The following is a 17,997-nucleotide window of genomic DNA, read 5'->3' as shown; positions in this document are numbered from 1 at the left end:
AGAATTGTTTGAGAGCTTTTGTAGATGATGCATGTGCACTTTCGTTAGGTTGGTTAGCGGTTTTTTGTACACTTACACCTGCACTTTGTTGCGACTAATGCACTTACAGGTGTGGACAGTAGTTCTTTCTAAAATGATTCGGGTTCTCTGCTTTTTTCTGAAATGTATTTGGTGAAAAGTGGACCGTGTAACAAAAGTACTCGGTAATTGCAGTAGGAAGTCAGGACTAAATGAGAAATTAAACACGCAGAAACCTCTGTAAATATTGCCCTGAATGTCTAGTGGCAAATGGAAAATGTTTGGTTGTGGAGCTGCACCCAGGTGCAGAAAGGGGAATAGAGAGGAGGAAGAGGGAACGTGTTGGATTTTGAACTTGATTCATGTGGAGAGAAATGCTGAAAACTGTACTTGTGAGACGTGTTTTTTCTTTGGGCAGTTCAGTCTTCATGGCACCAAGCCTGGAAGACAGCAGTGATCAGGCCCTCCCACTCAATCTGGAAATGCTGGAGAAATCATGGAATAAGTGGGGCTAAATGAGATACAATCCATTTAATAGAAACAAACCTGGATATTTCTACAGCACCGTACATAGCGAAGAAAAACTGTTTTGTAAAAAAACCCTGAAATTTCATGGTAAAACTTTTAAGGCAGAGGTCAGACACATGTAAAACGGCTTATATTAAAGTAATTATGGAATGATTATGGAATTAATTTCTGTAATGACTCTCTTTTCATTTTCATTCCCTTAGGGATACGTGCCATGAACTCTTGGGACACGTGCCTCTACTTGCTGATCCCAAGTTTGCGCAGTTTTCACAAGAGATAGGACTTGCTTCACTGGGAGCATCTGATGAAGATGTTCAGAAATTAGCCACTGTGAGTCAAAATCTTTTTGTGGCATGTTCTATTATCTGTCCTCCTCTTTGGTTGACGAAGTGATGTGCATTGTCTTATTACAGCTGACTGCATTTTCAGGTTGCAGATGACTATGATGTGACAATCACAGAGCTTTAGGTATTTTTCCGTTGTTTTTAATAAGAGTAAAGCTGAACACACTAGTCTTCAGGGATTCAGTTTTACTTTTTATGTGCAATAACCACCAATTTTCAGGGCTAGCTGAAATAGATTTTGTCTACTTTAAGGTGCTGAAAACAAGTAAGCAAGGTAATTTTGAAAAAAAACCCAACCAAAACCCAAAAATCCAACATTTTGGTGTGTGCTCTCAGCTCTACACTGTTAGCTTTTCCACAGATGGCCACTTCAGCTCTTAGCACTGCTATTTCTGTACTCCCTCTTCTATTTTGCAGCTGTTCACTGTGTTGTGGCGTGTGATGGATTTTGAGATGATGTTGCATCCTTGCTACTGCTCCTGTTGGAGAATATGTAGCTACTAAGGCAAGGCTGCGCAGCAGTAGATCTAGGCCTAGGTCAAGTCCCTCAGCCAGTGGCTGTGAGATGGATTTTATGCTGCATCAAATGAGGCGCGTGCCAGTAGACAGTGTGAACTGAAAGGGGCTACATGTTAGAGATGTTAGATACTACTGACCACCCAACTGGAGCCTTCTTGGCCCTCGTGTGAGGGACCCTCAGGTTGCACTGAAGACCCCTGTCAGGTTGCCAGGACTTTGAGCTCCTGCCCACCTGTCAGCCCTGCTATATTGCCGTTTCCAAATAACTCGTATACAGCCCTTTGGTGACCCCGGTCTATGCCACTGGCTCTGTTCAGTTGCTTTAACTTACTGTATGCTTCCTTTTGTGGATCCTGTTAAAACTAATGCTGCAAATAATTTAATGAACTATATTGTATTAAAAAAACAACTCCATATTTAAATGTTTTATCTCATTAAAACCTCCATGACAACCAGCAAAAGAATTGGTTACTTTAAATCTTATGCAGCATACTACTGCTTCTCTACATGAGAAGCGCAGTTGGGATATAAAGGGTTGGAAATAATTTGGACACAGTGTTGAAGGCAGATTCAAACCAAGTTCAATTAACTGTAATAATTTTGATGCAGTGGCTTAGAGTCCCATCTGCTGAAAAAGGAGTTTGTACCCATTTGTTAGCTTTTTCTCCCAGACTCCTCCGGAAGCGGCCACCAAATGTATTTAATCAAATAGGCCTTACTTCTTAGTTAGACAGGCTTGATGTCTTGCTTATGGCCAGTTCGTCTCACATGCTTCAGGGTGTTCCTGGGTTTTCTAATGGGTGTCTACTGAGAAGAAACTGTTGTTTGTATGGAAGAATCACGAAAGTTGTGTGTCTGCACATTTGCAAGAAAGGGACTTAATAGGAAGCAGATCTACCTTGCCACAACCTGCAGCATCAAGAGAAACTAGTTAAGTGGCTGTCCCTGTAGGTACTTTGAGGAAAACAGTATGTCCAAGTCTTTCACCCCAGAATAAACTTGGATGACATGGGCTTGTTGCAGAGGACAATGCTGGGACTGGTCTGTCTGGGGAGAGATTAATATAAAGTGACCTCTAAATATTACTTAAATGCTTTTACTCCTCCCCCTCACACTAGTTCCCAGTTATGGCTGACTGCGTCATCTGAACAATGAGCTGCTCCTGAATCACAAAGCCAAAAATAAAAGAAGACAGCTGAATTGCTTTCCCTTATCACACTGAGGAGTTGATATCTGAGTCAAAGTTGATTTCTCCTCCCATGCTGGAAATAGCTCTTTCAGGTGGAAGAGACATTTAGAGAGAAAGTGAAGGCAACCCAGGTGGTGTTATTTTTCATAGAAGCACAATGAGGGGCTGTACTCCCCTGGGGTAGGTGCTTGACAAATACAGAGATTTTACTTGCCCTAAAATTTGAAATGTAAACAGTTGACTTGAGAGCAAGTAGAAAGAACGTCTCTCAGCAGTGAGGGTGAGGAGGCCAAGAAATTCATTCAGCTGAGCACCAAATGTCACCTGAGGTGCTATTAATTGCCTTTTGCAACATTCGGTCCCATTTCCATCCTAGAGAACAACCAGAGACTGCAGCGAGCTGAAAAATGCCAGCCAAGAGCCTTAACACAGAAAAGCAGTGCAGGTTCCAGCGAGGCAACTTCAAAGGAAAGAGAGAAATGAATGTAGAGAGAACATGCATATTAATGAGCTTGAAGCACTATGCCCAAAGCAAGCTTGCCATTAGCATGACCTGTTTCAAAAGATAGTGACATTAACAGCTGAGCCATTCCGGGGAGGACAATGGCTTTCAGAGGAGAGGAAAACACCTCTTAGGAATTCAGATCAGAATTGGAAGAATTATTACAGGTGATTTTGTCATCTTTCACTGTGTTCTGCTTTCAAAAGCCACCACATATCAGCCTTGATAGAACTGCTCTTTGTGCCCCATCAGTCCTGAGCTGCAAAGGAAACCTGCTTGTGTTTTTGTCCCTGCAGAGCTGACACCATGGTTGTAGAGCAAGCTGTAGCCTGGTCCCTGGACAGACTAGAAGTGTTTGCTAAATTGCAATTAGTCACATCTGTGCAGCCCCACTGAGGGCAGGGATTAAATGAGAGAGCATTGTAGAGGCCCTAGTGCTAGCTAGCTGGAGGGGGAAGAATGGCTGCAGGGTAAGAGGGTTGAAGAGGAAGGATGTGAGCTCCCTTCATCCTCCTGTTTGAGTCTGGTAGTCAGATTGGAGAAAGGAATGGCTTCTGCTCCTTTTTAAACTTAAGCATTCTTACCCTGAGAAGTGGAATATTGAAAGAGCCAAGCAACTGTCTTTGCAGTGTTTTTTTGAGAGGTGCAGTTCCCTTTGCAATGTTTAAAGGGAGTAAGAAAGAGGGAAGACACAAAAAAAATTGACTGAGAGGTATATTACTGAAACAAAACAAAATATTTGCACAATCTGCTTTTTTGCTTGTAGCGTGGTATAATGCGGTTACTAGTTGAGGAAATACAATATTGCCCATGCATGTCTGGGTGCTAATTATTATCATCATCATCCCTAATGTCTTGTGCTACTCTGTGTGACTTTCTAAAAATGCATTTGAGTTGATTTTTCAAGCATGCCTGGTCTTTCTACTTTCACATAGCACAAAAATAAACAAAGACTGTCTTTTCTGCTTACCTATCAAACTATAAGCTGTAGGGAGGATTTGACGTGAGGTGTTTCAACTAATTTGTATAATATATCATTTACAACACATTTAACAGCACATAACGTAAGGTTTTGTCAGGAAAACTGTAAAAAAATAGACGTCAGTTTACATTTCAGTGTTACCTTGTAATTTGTGGACTTGGGAGCCAGAGAGCTGCTGTCTTGTAAAGCTGCAAGTTGATAAGCAGGATCCTGTCTCTCTTGCTAATGGCAGAAATGACTCCCAGCTCCTGCTGAGTTGTTTCAGCGCAGCTCAAGTTGCCACTTTGTGATGCAGTGTGTATAGGATGTGTTTGTGTATATAAAATTCAGGGGCACACATTAACTGGTGGTGATTCAGAAAAGAGGAGTTTAGCAGAGTGTTTATGGTTTGTATGCAGTTTATCATCAAATCTTTCCGCTCAAGAATTTGACCATTAGGGACTAATTAGTCACACTAAGTTGTGGTTTGTTTTTTTTTTTCCCCTCCCAGTGGTTTCTTACTGGAAGTTATGTTTAAAGCTTCAATTCTCTAGAACTGTAAAATTGTCACCTTTTAATCTTTCTTGATATTTGTTCTTGTATTTTAACACTGTGGGACAGTAGAAATCAAGGAATTTATCTTGTTTTTGCTAGCCTTTATGCAGAAAAACACAATAGGGACCTGCTTCTGGATTTCAAGGAATTGTGCGTGATGAGGTCTTGTAAATGCATTTCAGGCTTGTTATGAATCTAAACATTGTACCGTGCTTGGATGATGACTGAAGCCACTGGTTTGTTTCTAAAGCTGACTTTCATTTATCTGTATATGTATGACAAAAAAAATAGCTTAGATATATAGGCTTGCGTAAAAATAATATTCAGAACAGCCTCTCTGGGAGAAGTCAGTGGTAATTCACGTGAGTTTAGTTACTTGTGTTCTTTCAGGATCTATGTTATCTGGTCTTGTTGGCTTCATTCTAGTTCTTCCCCCATGCTGAACAACTGCCACATAATTCAGGACAATTGCACTTTATGTTTGCTGAGGAGATAACCAGGATGGAAGAAACGGCAGCATTGCAGATAAAGACTTGAGTTGCATTTGGTTACTTCAGGTAGACACAGCCTTGTGGTCTCACTAGACAGAGCAGGCTGTTGCAGTCTCTCATCTTCACAAACAACAGATTAGATTTCCCAAAGGGGCTATTGATAGTGCTAGGCCGTAAGTACAGCTTGTGAACTGGATTACTGTTTTCCTCCATGAATGAAGAAATGCTGCTGAGAAGAAAACTACGAAAATATTTGAGATTCTGAACATTCCCACTGTGCATCTGGAAAATCAAGACTGCTGGAATGTTTTTCATTTATATTTGCAAAATGACAGACAGTGAACTAAGCACTGTGGTAAGGGTGTGATCAGCTCCCCTGCTGAAGATATTCTGACGTATAAAAATAATTAAGTATTGGCCAACTGAAACCTGGTATTTTAGCCCAAGAGCTGTGGCATTCACTGAGTGTATTGACGTTTAACATTCAAATCTCTGCTCGGTTTTTTTCCTGTATCCTAATTGTGTGCCATGATTGTGTGACGAATGCCAAGAGTGAGCACTGCAAGTACCCTAAGTCCAGTGGTGACATAATGGAGTTTCTTGCAAAGGAGTCTCTTCCAGCTACGCCTGTAGTTAATGAATAAAGGAGCTGCAGCATGGAGAGCTGTGCATGGATATGATTTAAAAACTGCTTGAGTAAATTCTGATGGACTGACAGGAGACATATGAAATTACTTTTGTTTGGGATGTGTGTCACTTAGGGAAGATGAACCGATTCCCAGGGTAAAAGCTAGGGCTATAAAGCTGAAATCGGATATGATGGATCACTATAGCCAGACATTGTCCTGCCACACAACATGACACTGGAAATAACTGTGATCCGTATTGTTCATCAGTAGATGGCCTGGGCTATGTTCCTGACTTTGACCAGGCAAAAAAATCCATATGTGGATGTATTTGGAAATTGCCCAAGTGCAAAACTTGAAACCTATACAAGTAGCAGATGAGAAAGCTGGTGAAACCTTGTGCCTCTCTTAATTATTACAAAGTTATACAGGTCTGTTTGAATCAGGAGAGAAGGACAACTTACTCATGGATTACTTTCCTTTGATTGGTGAGGTGTCCCTGGGCTCACTGACTGCTACTCTAAAAGCATGCCCTAATTTGTGGGTTTGCTCTGCGTAATGTTCTACAGGAATTAATAACAGGTAGTGGTCTCCATTTTTTAAGGGTTTCTTTCAGCAATACTTTTTGATAAACTAGATGAAGCGCTGATGTCAAGTCCTTCCTACAGTATGCGTAATCAAATAGGTAAGCAGAAAAGATAGTACATATATCACAGAACAGGGCTAAAGAGGAAAAAACCTTCTAGATTCCAGGGATCAATATTTATTATTTTAGAATACTGCAGTGTTCCCCTGCAGTGCATTTTCACGGTCATCACGTCAGAGATTCATGGTACAAGAATGAAATCTCAGTAGCGGTACGTAACTAGCTTTGTAGCTCAAAACCAAATGGTTCTGTAGTACATGTAAATAAGCTACCAGTCCAGAGAAGTTACTGCAGGGAGAATTTGAAGAGTTCTGTTGCTAAAATGAGAGCAAACGCTCAGTGTCTTCTGCAGGAATTGCGATGGTTTGTTGAGGCCTTTGTGTTCTGGGTTTGGAGAGAGTCTGTTTCCGTGTTCGGCCTCGAAGAATTGCTGTGCTGGTCCGGCCACATGGCTGGTCCCTTGAGCCCAAGTGCAGTCATAAATAGCTGCTTAGGAGGCATTTAAGATCAGGATGAGCACGTCTGGTTCTTTTCAAATGCTTTCCAAGTTTCTGACCATTCAGAAACTTGGAGAACTCTTGAGCCAAATGTGTTTTTTATGTATTTAATTATTCTGAATGGATTTCTGTCCAGAGACAGCTGTTTATCTTAGAAGATGTGTAAATTTTTAGTACAAGCAGTAACTTTGGCAAAGAGCTCTATGGCTCAGCTATTCACTGTCGGTGAGCTGTTGTCTTCTGTTGTTTTTAACCTGATTCCTACTAGCTTTTTTGTATTTGAAGAGAGAACGATCGAATCATGCCACTATGCCATCATGACTTTACAGAATTGTTCCATTGTCTCCCTTCGTTGTCTCCTTTTCTGGATTGAAGAGCAATCATTTGTTCAGTTATTCATCATGTGGAAGATGCTCTGTAACTTTGAGCGTGTTATTCCTTCCCCGAACCCTTTCCACCTTTCCAGCTAGAACTGGAAAAGAAAGAGAGAAGATACCTCAATCACCAGGCTGGGGAGTGGGATAAATGAGCAATTCGAGCCCTAGTCTGAGTTTTGGTGAAGAGCAGCACTGTGGAGTTAAGCCAGTTTGGGATGTGCTTGCTATAGAAGTGGGGGCCTTTTGTATGGCAGGAAGAGAGGACCTGATGTTGTAGAGCTGACAGGGTTTGCTGCTTAGGGACAGGAGAAATGGGCTGCATGCAGGAGGGAAGGAGGATTCAGCGGATCCGTTTTTGTCAACCAGCATTGCTGTTCAAGGATACGAGTCCCCGCAGTTTCTGATCAGCAGGAAGTACAAAGGGGCGATTCTGCTGCTGCAAATTCTGTGAGGGAGTGGGAGAAGTAATTTAGATGATGGAGAAACTGTGTGTCAGCCACTGCAGTGAAGGTGGGGAGCTGGACTACTGAAGTTGGAATTTTGGTGTGGTTGCCTGTTTGTTTGGTTGGTTTGGTTTTTTTTGTTTGTTTGTTTGTAGAGAGTGGTATAAAATAATGCTTTGCAAAACCTTTTAAAGTACAAACCTCCTGCTTTAACTAGTTTTTGGGCCAAGTAGGTCAACGTAGGCCATGTTACATCAGGAAATGAAACGTTTTGTGCTTTGTACTGTGTCACTCAAGAACGTGAAGGAGGGTTCACCTGTTACTATGAGGGTGCCCAGTTGGTCAGGTCAGTGACCGGCTTCTTGGGAGGATCTCAAGTTGCCCTAACAGTTAAAATTTGGCACTCACAAGTAACTAGTGTTGTTCTATAACATACTTGTATGTTTGTATGCTTGCGCTCAGCCCTGTAATGGGGGAGCTGAATGCAAGAGAGAACTAATTTGACTTAATTGGGAGCAGGGAATGAATTAGAAATTTTGCTGTAGAAATAATATAGCTTCTTTTAGACAGGATGTTGTTTATGAAGATCAAGCCCTAAGCAGTTAGAAGCACTAAAGCAAAAGCCTCTAATAAAATAACAAATTACAGCCAGACACTGGATTTGTTTTTATTTCTTGTAGCATTATGTTTCCAAAAGTGGTTAGATCATAATCTGTGAGGTTACTGAACTGCAAATGCAAATTTACATGCACACGAGTAATACATTTTGACATGTAGGTTAACAAGAGAATGGTGCAAATTTCACACAGCACTGGCTTGCTAATTACGTTTGTTTATTTTCAGAAGAAACTTCATTTTCATTAAGAAATTGCAGATTCTGCAATAGTAATCTTTGCTGGTAGTTCAATAGCTCACACTCTAAACGCGTGCTCTGCCGCAACAGTAATGAAAGTGAGCCTCAAAAAAAGAGCTTAGGAAGAATTTGTGGAGTTTGGGAGTGTGTGCAAATGGCAAGCATCTACCATTTTGGTGTTGGATACAGTTGAGATGGGTTGAGGAATAGATGGAAGGAGTCTATGAATTTTGGTAGGGTTTTTTTTTCATATTTGTTTTCTCTTTTGACCTAGAGTAGGAAATGTATTACCAAAAAGGCATAAAGTGTAATTTATAGAACATATGTAACTGGGACAAAAGAAAGGACCCTGCATAAGCTTCCAGTGAGCAACAGCAGCACAAGCATTTTGGGTAGCAACTACAAACAAAGCACATAAGTTACAGGAATAAAGGTTTAAATAAAGAAAACAGGTGGAACAAAGCAGTAGAGGAAAGGTTTGGAATATATTGCTACTGCTGTTCCTGACTGCCCCTGTGCTTTCACTGATATGTTGAAGGAAAGAGATAATCCCAGGCTCTGTGTAGGTATCATTCATACTGACACTGCTATGCTTACTTTTCTTTGCTTATAGCACATACATGTGAAGCTCACTTTGTAAAATACATTCATATACAGTCCAGAACTGCAAGGGTCTCAAGCTGCTAAAGCTTTATTTGTGTACCACAGTACGGCCCATACTATGTTAAGCATTCTCAGAGGAAAATATAGGTGTTGAAGCAAACTAACAAAGCAAATTTTATAATGCTCCTTGTTTTTTCTGTCGTGTTTGTTTACATACTTAAATCTGTAAGATTCTGTAACATAGAGTGTTAATTATTTGAGTCATTTGTATGAGACGTGTAGATCCTCCGGCAGCTGCACGCAGGTGTATGGGGAAGTAAAGGAGTTCAGCACATGGCAACTCATTTCAGCCATGCCTAGGTCTCACTTAGGGCCGAGGGGATGTCCGTGCTGTGGGTGCACAGGTGGAGGAGTTGGCTTTATCCATGCTTTCTACAGAGTCAGAGCAGCTGAGGAGTGCTGTGCAAAAGAAGTTTTCATGCCTGCAGGTGGGGTTCTCCTGGGAGCTGCTCCCTGAACGCAGCTGCCCGGTTGCCTGGCTGGGACCTGCGGTGCTGCCGGGCTGGGCCACCTACAGGTTCCCCTCCCTCAGGGACCCATGCACCCTCCTGCGCCACGCAGTGCCACCACGGACGTGAGCCTGCACACCTGGCCCTCCTCTGGGGGGTTGGTGGGCCCATCTGGAGAAGAAAGCCAGGAGATTTGGCTTTCAGGCAGAAACCAAAGCAGTTCTGTGTACTGAAGTAAGTCCTCAAAGCATGCACTTCTCTTTTTATTGTCTGGAGTATTTTAGTGAATAATTTTTCTTCCGGAAGGGACATTCATACATGTAGCTACTATGCATGACCCAAATACCATCTTCTGGAAAGAATCTTAAAATTCTTGATTGTACAGAGCTGAAAAGACCCGAACTTAATATTCACAACTGTGCACTAATCTGGATTGTTTTAAATACTGGCTCGAGAACTGAACGTACAGCATGTGTTCAGTCTAATTCTCTCATCCATCATGTTCCTGGGTATTTTCTTTGTATGCACAGATAAAAGTATGGAAGTAAGATGAAATATGGCTGGTATCCATAAAGAGCTAACTATGCCTAGGGCTTAATTGCTTAATGCTGCAGCTTTGGAAGTGGTTCTCGTGCCTGTTGTCATCTTTCTATCAGATGGCATCAAAGTGCTGGATGGAATATGGTCCCATAAATTTTTAATTGAGATATTTTTGGGTGATCTACCATAATGATTTTGTAAGTATAGCTTAATTATATATTTATAGGTCCAACTCTGACACCACAGCAGGCCAAGGGGAGGCTTGCCATTGCTTTCAATGAGTTTAGGCCTGTGGGCTAAATACTACCTTAATTTCCATGTATACAGTCTCCTAAAACTCAATAGGGTTGTACACATGTAAATGAAAGTAGGAGTTGTTGCTGTAAAATTATTGTTAATCATTTACTTGCCAAAACCTGTTGTTTAGGAATATGGGTTTCTGCAGGGAAAGAATTGACTCTGCCAGACACGTGATTTTGCAGTTGTGGCTCTTTCTCTGTCCAAACCAAACTCACGTGGTGGAGTATGCAACAAATGCTGTTCGCTACTTCTTAGAGCTGGCTGGCAGCCTTAGGTTATTGTATAAAGTTTTTTTTTTCTTTATTGACAATTTTGGAAACCTGAGAGCCCTGTTGAAGGGCCTCGTATCTGTTAATTTTGGTTCTTTTGGTTTGATTCCAGCTGTGGCTGAAGCTGTCGCAGTGCAAGGTCAATAGAACATCAATGTGATGGTGCTGTTTCAGGCATGCTTTGAACAACCCCTCCGCTTCCTCAAGCTGTTTGTTAGGTTTGGGATTTTGCTTTTGCAGCAGACAAAGCATTAGTTTTGACAAGATAACCTTTTTTCAGTTAGCATCTGTAAGTTTTGTATTTTCTGTACCTTATAGAGAACATTCTATAGATCATCATTGTGGCATTGACAAAGATAGTGTCTACTAGTAGTGCTAGATAAAACAATTTGAGCTTTTTCAGGATGTGCTGGAAAGAGTGGGTACTCTCAGATTATTCTTTTTTCCCCATAAAACATACTGTTCTTTTTCTAAAGGATTTTCCTGTAATTGTTACCATTACAACAGTTTGACTATATAAAAGTGGCTAAAATTATAGTTTAACCAGACATACGTTTCTAGAATGTAAACACCTTTATAGGATTAATTTTTCAACTTTGAATAAACATACTAGCTTATGAGCAGATCCATATTATACATCAGCAATGAATTTAGGACCTATTCGTGCCCAGAAAACTTGCATATCAGAGGGACCCTGATCACTAGTTATGATTTCAGAGTGATCTTCACGTTTGGTAAGTCACTCCTAGACCACAACCACTGTGAATTCCTTGGACTTCGGTACAGTGCAGAACTGTGATCTCTCTGCTCACAGGTACTTTGCTCAGTATAACTTTTTTCCACCTTACTGGATACGTGTTCATGGGATTTGCTTTGTGTTTACAGACTTCTGGCAGGTAACTCAATGGTGAATCAGTTGACTACTCTGTAGTTATGATAGATTCATTTTACATGCCTTTGCTGCTGAAAAGCAGGGAGCTACAAGGAGATGCTCAACTGTACTTGCAAAAGGTTTTGTTTGGGGCTGTGAAAAACATCTTCCATTTGGATATATTTATAGTAGCAAAATTAATAGATATTTAAAATTCCCTGAGCTACTTCTCTTTGATCTGTCTGTCAGCTTGACATGAATAGAACTTACAATCTGGGTTGATGCCTACTATCGTTTTTTTGCAAGGCAGGTTAAGCAAATGCATTAAGAGCCACAAAAGCTTTTGGGAGTCCCTTTGCATTTATGTGATTAAAAGAACATTGAGTTTAAATGTGGTGTTGCTGTTGGAAACTGTGATGTTTGAAAACAAGTCTCAGCTATTAAATCCATTTTCAGTAAAGAGATGCAAGAAGTTAATTTTCTTTTTTAAATGTTTAGAAAATTCCTGTGGGTGCTGTTGTTTTTGGAAGTTAGTTCTACCCTTTTTTTGCTCCTGAAAAATAAATTTGAAGTGGATATGACTGCGAAGAAATAGTGCATTTGTTCCTTGAAATAAGAATGTAAAAACTTAGCTGGCCAGTTGTTGCCGTCTCTTCAGTGTCTTTCAGCCCTCACAATTTCAGGGCTTGCAAAAGTTCTGAGATCCTTCCAGCTCCAGGAGGCTGCCTCCCTTCCTGAAGATAGGACTTACCCTCATTAGCAGATATATTAGGACTTTTGCTGCTGATTGTGTACAGAAGAACCTTACACCCTTCTCAGCTAAAATGTCATGGGAGGCTCAGTGACTCTTCTGCATCGCTCCCTGCAGTGCAGTTGCCATATGCAGTAATTGACCTGGCAGTTAGGTGGGACGCAGCCTGCTCCAGGGAATGGCATCATGAGAAGCACCACATGCATCTGGTGTCTTCCCCAGGGGAATGCCTGTCAGGGAGGATGCTGGGGGTCTGTCTCTTGGCTGGCCAAGGATAGTTATTAAAGAGGCCTTGCCACCCGCGGTAATTAATGCTGACAGTGGACTGGCATAGGGCGGTGATTCAGTAAACTCCCTGCTTATAAAATGAGGATTGCCTGTACTGTGTTTTGTTCTTACACCTTTGCTTCTTGTTAATCTGTGGATTTACCTTACCAGTCTACCAAAAACTTCTCCCAGATAAGTGGAAGAGGCTCCAGTGCCAGTTTTCCCCTTATGCGGTTTCCTTAGAGCGTGGCATCACGTTAAAAAGGACAGACTCTGCCTGCCCAGCCTGAAGAGATTTTCTTGGTATTTCAGGGAGTGCTGCAACTTCATGCATTCTCTTCTGAGTCTCCTTCTTAGCGTGCTTGCTGAGAAATGGAAGTTGGTCTTTTTAGAGAAGGGGAAAACTATGTTGGACCAGTGCTGAGGTCTACAGGTAACTGTGGGAGATGGGTCCTGAGGGCTGGGCTAGGCTTTTGTAGAGATGCTGGCTCTGGATGCCAGAGGAGGAAAAGTGTCTGAAGTTGTTCTTGCCGGTTCTCTGGGTGTTCTTCTAAGCAATGCAGTTCACAATTGGAACAACAGTCCTAGGGTTGATGGCTCCCCATAAAATGGGCATGCTGTCAGGTGAAGGACAGCTAAATGATCTCTTGTATGTGTATTTGTTTCAGATTCTGCTCTTGCTTGGGTCATGCCAACCTGTCAGTGTTCAAGTCCCTGGCTGTTTGCTAGAGGAGTCATACTCTCCAAGCTGTAGCATAAGCCACAGTGCTAAGGGAGGGCTTCTGGGGTGCCAGCCCTTGCCCGTGTAATGTATAAAATCAGGACTGTTCTTGCTTTCATACGTTTTGTTAACACAAACTCCTCATTTGAAAGAGTAGCAGGACAAAGATCTGGCAAACAGGAACAGCAGAGCCCTAAAGACAGTCTTTGCTTGCAGCCAGTGAATTGTGAAGGATCGTGGTAGATCAGGTGTGTCACATGAGGCAGCACAGATTGAAGACTGTGGTTAAACAGTCCCAGCTAACATGTCGGAAGACCTGACTGTGCCTCTTACATTAACTGTGTGAAATCTCTAGATGTCTGAAATTTGAAGCAACAGCTTGCAAAAGAAACGAGCAAATACTTCGGCTACCACAGGGACCGCTGAACATGAATTCACATTACATGTTGTAAAATAAAGTGGAAAGGGAATGGCTCATTATTGCACATCATTTGTTCTAATAATTCTGTATGAAATTAATAAACCTTAAAACCCCAGGTTTTAGAAGTTGTTCAAGATAAGAGTCAAATGATAGGGAAGGGTAAATAGGAAGGGTAAAGCACTGGGGCTTCGATGCCTTATGTTTAACGAATGATCTAAGCAGCAGTTCATAGTTTCATCTCCTCAGCTGCATATTAACCTGCAGCACTGTTAGTTAATTATGTTGAAGAAAATAGGAGTTCTTTCTGTGAGAGCTGAGCAGGTTGAGGCAAGTGTGCTTCTGTGGGAGTGATTTTTCACATCATCTCTGTGAGCACTAGCTTTGGTGGAGGGGAATTGCTGCCTTGCCAGGAAACACTGGCCTTTTACACAGAAACATTTTCTGATTAAGTGTTGAGGTTCCCGATCCTGCAGCTCCAGGGGTCTCCAAGGTTTTCAACTGAGAGGGGTGGACAGACACCATCTTTGCGCAGAGCAAGACTGAATTCAGATTATTTAGGAGTAATTCAAATGTGCAGTGGGAGATTCAGTGGCTCCAGCTCTGTGGGAAATAACTTCTTTTGGAGTGGCAGCAGCAGAAAGATCCCAGAGGTGCTTCATCCTCCATTCTCTCTGCCCACTCTTTAGAGTAGCAAGAGGGCCTCCTTCCTGTGAGAATGGACAGAAGAATGACACATTCTCTCAAGAGACACAAAGATGTTGGTAGGAATGTCCTCTAGATCTTATGGATTGCATCTGCAAGGTAGGCAACTGCCATATGCGTTGTCTTGTCTTGGCTGTGCTCCCCAGTGTTGGAGTTCCGGAGTTACATCCTTACTGATACCACTGTAGCGTTGTGTTGCTTGAGCTACGTTTTCTGCTTCCTCACAAGCTCAGGATGGTAGTTTTGATTGCCATTATGAGTTTTTCTCCAGATACTGCTGAAAAAAGAAACATATAATTTCAAATTATTCACAAGGGGTTAAGCCCCACTGTGCTCACTATAGTGCCTGCTTTCTCTGAGCATGTCGAGCCTCTTAGAGGAATTTGCATATAGTGATACTGTGTACTGTGAGTGTCAACAGAAATGGGAAGGCTGGTGTGCGTCTATCCCCGCGTGCTCTAATGAGCGGCACAACATTTACTCAAACTTCTGTTTATAAAGAGATTGTTCCAGGCATTCACCCTTAGTGAAAGGTCTGAATGCAAAGCAGTCAGATGAGGGGGAGAAGGAGAATATTGTTAAATATATACGCTTTGAAATCCCCAAAGGAAGCCTCATTTCAGTGAGCCTAAATACATTTCAAAGTGGCAGACTAAACAAAATACTTCAAGGAGGTAACTCTGAAAAATTAAACTTTGTTTTCTTATTTAGAAATGCTGTTGGTTGTGAATAGGGTCACTGCCTTTGTTGGAGGTAGGCAAATCATCTATAATGAAAGACTTAGCCATTGAATTTTACTTCTTTTCTGCTTTTGATCTATTCACAAGCTCATCATGAGATTTATTTGTTGTTCAAAAGTCTCCCTGCATTTCTACTCAATAATGTTCCCACATGAATAGCTGTCAAATAGCCGGGATTGCTTGATGTTTGGACTCCAACATTGGGCTGTACTGGCTAGTTGCCTGGGTTACCTGTGTTACATCTGTCTGTTTCTTGTAGCGGAGCATTCTTGATACTACTCAACAGACTGTGAATTTTGAATAATTCAGTCAAATGTGAGATGCCAGCTGGTTTTTTTTTGGTGACTATTGATATCTCTGAGACTGAAAAATAAGCGACTATTCACAAATCTATTTGCGCCAGCTCTGAATGAAGAAAGAAACCGCAAATGGAATTGACGACACCTCTGAATCAATATTTGCTTGCAACTTGAGCAACTCTTACAGGGGGAAAGAACACACCTTTACTTCATTAATTCTTAGGATTAATTTCTAACAACGGGATTTTTGAAAGTCAGTTGTGTATAACTATCTTCTTACAAGATAATTACAACTATATGAGAGCGCTAATCTCTAGGTGAATAATTTTAGAGCTAAAATATCAAAGATTTCCTGCTCTTCTAAGGAAAAAGGAATTAATCTTTGCAGATTACGAACGTATCACACACATCTGAATTTTAAGAGTGGTCCATTCAAATATCCTTTGAAATAATAAATCCAGTAGAAAAGAGGTCAAGATGTTTTCTTAAGGTTATTTATTTGGCACTGGTCTTGCAAGTATTTACACACATTAGTAGTTGTATTGTCTTCATTGCAACTAATTTTATATATAAATATAAAGTGATTGTTTGTGGTACTGTGTGTCAGCTTGGGGCTGTCGCTCCATCCCATTAGAAGCTCCTGTAGTGGTGAATATTCCTGCTCACGTGCTAGTATTGCAGTCATGCAGTTACTCAGTCCTTCCTTCTTCCCCCTTGCGACAGGGAGTGCAAGTGAATGAGCTCTTGACATGGTTGGTGTTCTCAGGACTCATCCTGACAACATCTTTACAAGGTACTTCTAGAGAACAGATAAAATCTCATGTTATACATCATGCTGAAAATTGCCAAGTGAACACAAATACCAGTCTCTAAGCTATACCATAAGAAAACTAAGCGAAGTGGAATGGCTTGAAAGGCCTTTTTATGAACAAGTCAGGTTTTGAAGTACTGACTCTGTGACATTAGCACCCAACACGCTGTACAAGCTCTTTGCACGGGTCCCAGGAGGGAGATTCCCAAATGGAAAATGTGCTGTGAGGAGTAATTTTCAATGCCTTAGAAACCGGTCAGATGAGGAGAGTTGAGCGTATCAGACCTTTCTTCCTGCCTTTGAAAATTTCTGAACACCCTTGAGTGACTTTTTTTTATTTTATTATTAGCTTTCATAGGTGTCACTGATTTATTTCTTTCTCTTTTTGGTAGTCCAGTTTATAATGCAGGACAGTACCTGTATTGAAGAATAGACCCGAACATAAAGAACAGACATTGTGTTTACCATGGAGACCAGTCTTGGAGTTTGCCGGGGCGTGATCTTTCCTGTCAATAGTAGGACAACTGATCTGACTCTTACAATCGCACATATACTGGGCCAGAGTAGCTGCCCCAGTATCTTGTCTCTGACACTGGCAAATGGCAGACATCTGGAGGACAGTGTAGGTCTAAAGCCGTACGGTGGTGATATTTTCCCAGTATACTGCTTTAGTTGCTAATGATTTTTGATTCAGGGACTCTGAAGGAAGAGATCTGCTATATTAGTATTTAATAGCCCTTAATAGGATTTTCTTTCATGGATCTATTTAATAATTTTTGAACCCATGTAGACAGTGTTTTGTGAGCATGACTGTATTTCATATATACCATATTTTGGTTAAATAAGTGAAATAAATTAAGATCATATTGTACACTGTTTTGTGCTTTTGGCACAGTCTTGATCATTATATCGATGTCTCTTGGCTTAAAAATTATTTTAAATCCTTCATTTGGCCCTTTGACTCTTCATTTTATTTTGCTGATTTGGCTAGCAGAGCGGCATTTTAGTGGAAGGCTCTTCAAGAATTTATGCAACATGGAAAGAGACCTTTCCTATTTCAAAACAACTTCCTAGAATAGGTTGTAGCAAAGCCACGCTTCACCCCAAAGATGAGGTGGAACTGGAACTAAAGGGAGATGACAGGATATTGCTGTAGCTTGTAGAGGAACCGCAGGCTGGGACTATGCCAGAGGCAGGTCCAAAATTTGAAATCAGAACACGAGAGCCTGCATGCCTCCATTTGCGCTTGCATTCACCAGCCCACGTGTAACAACAACGAAATAATCAGCCTTCAGGTGAGAATTTAAAAAATGTATTTATCTCAACAGCTATTTCTTTGTTCAGTCATTTCCACTCCAGTGCAGTTATGCTGTATATAATATAGAGTACCACAGTCAGTGTAGTTTACCCTACAAAGAGAGACATATAGTAGGTATTTATGTGTCTGGTCTATAAAAAGTGTGTCTATATAGTTAATATTTAACCTCCTTATCGGTATGCCTCGATGTTGGTAGACTTGAGAGCATGGGTTGCCAAAGCCTGCAGAGTCTCATAATGCATGGAGCTGCCTCTGCGTGTCTGTCTGTGAGTGGGAGGGGGGGGGGAATCGTGTGTTGCTGAATAATGATCTGAAGATGGCAGCAT

General features: G+C 41.3%; 1 protein-coding gene across 1 annotated transcript in view; it reads left to right on the top strand.

Annotated features, from left to right (window-relative positions):
• Positions 1 to 17,997, top strand: part of TPH2 (tryptophan hydroxylase 2) — a 51,270-nt gene that overhangs the window by 21,692 nt on the left and 11,581 nt on the right. The window contains exon 8 of the mRNA XM_063324010.1: positions 750 to 876. Coding sequence (XP_063180080.1) covers positions 750 to 876 — 127 coding nt within the window. The remainder of the gene's footprint in view (positions 1 to 749; positions 877 to 17,997) is intronic.

This window comes from Chroicocephalus ridibundus, chromosome 1 (assembly GCF_963924245.1).
Source record: "Chroicocephalus ridibundus chromosome 1, bChrRid1.1, whole genome shotgun sequence".
NCBI classification, from domain to species: Eukaryota; Metazoa; Chordata; class Aves; order Charadriiformes; family Laridae; genus Chroicocephalus; species Chroicocephalus ridibundus.
Note: the sequence above shows the minus strand (reverse complement) of the source record. Positions and strands in the feature narration are given on the sequence as shown.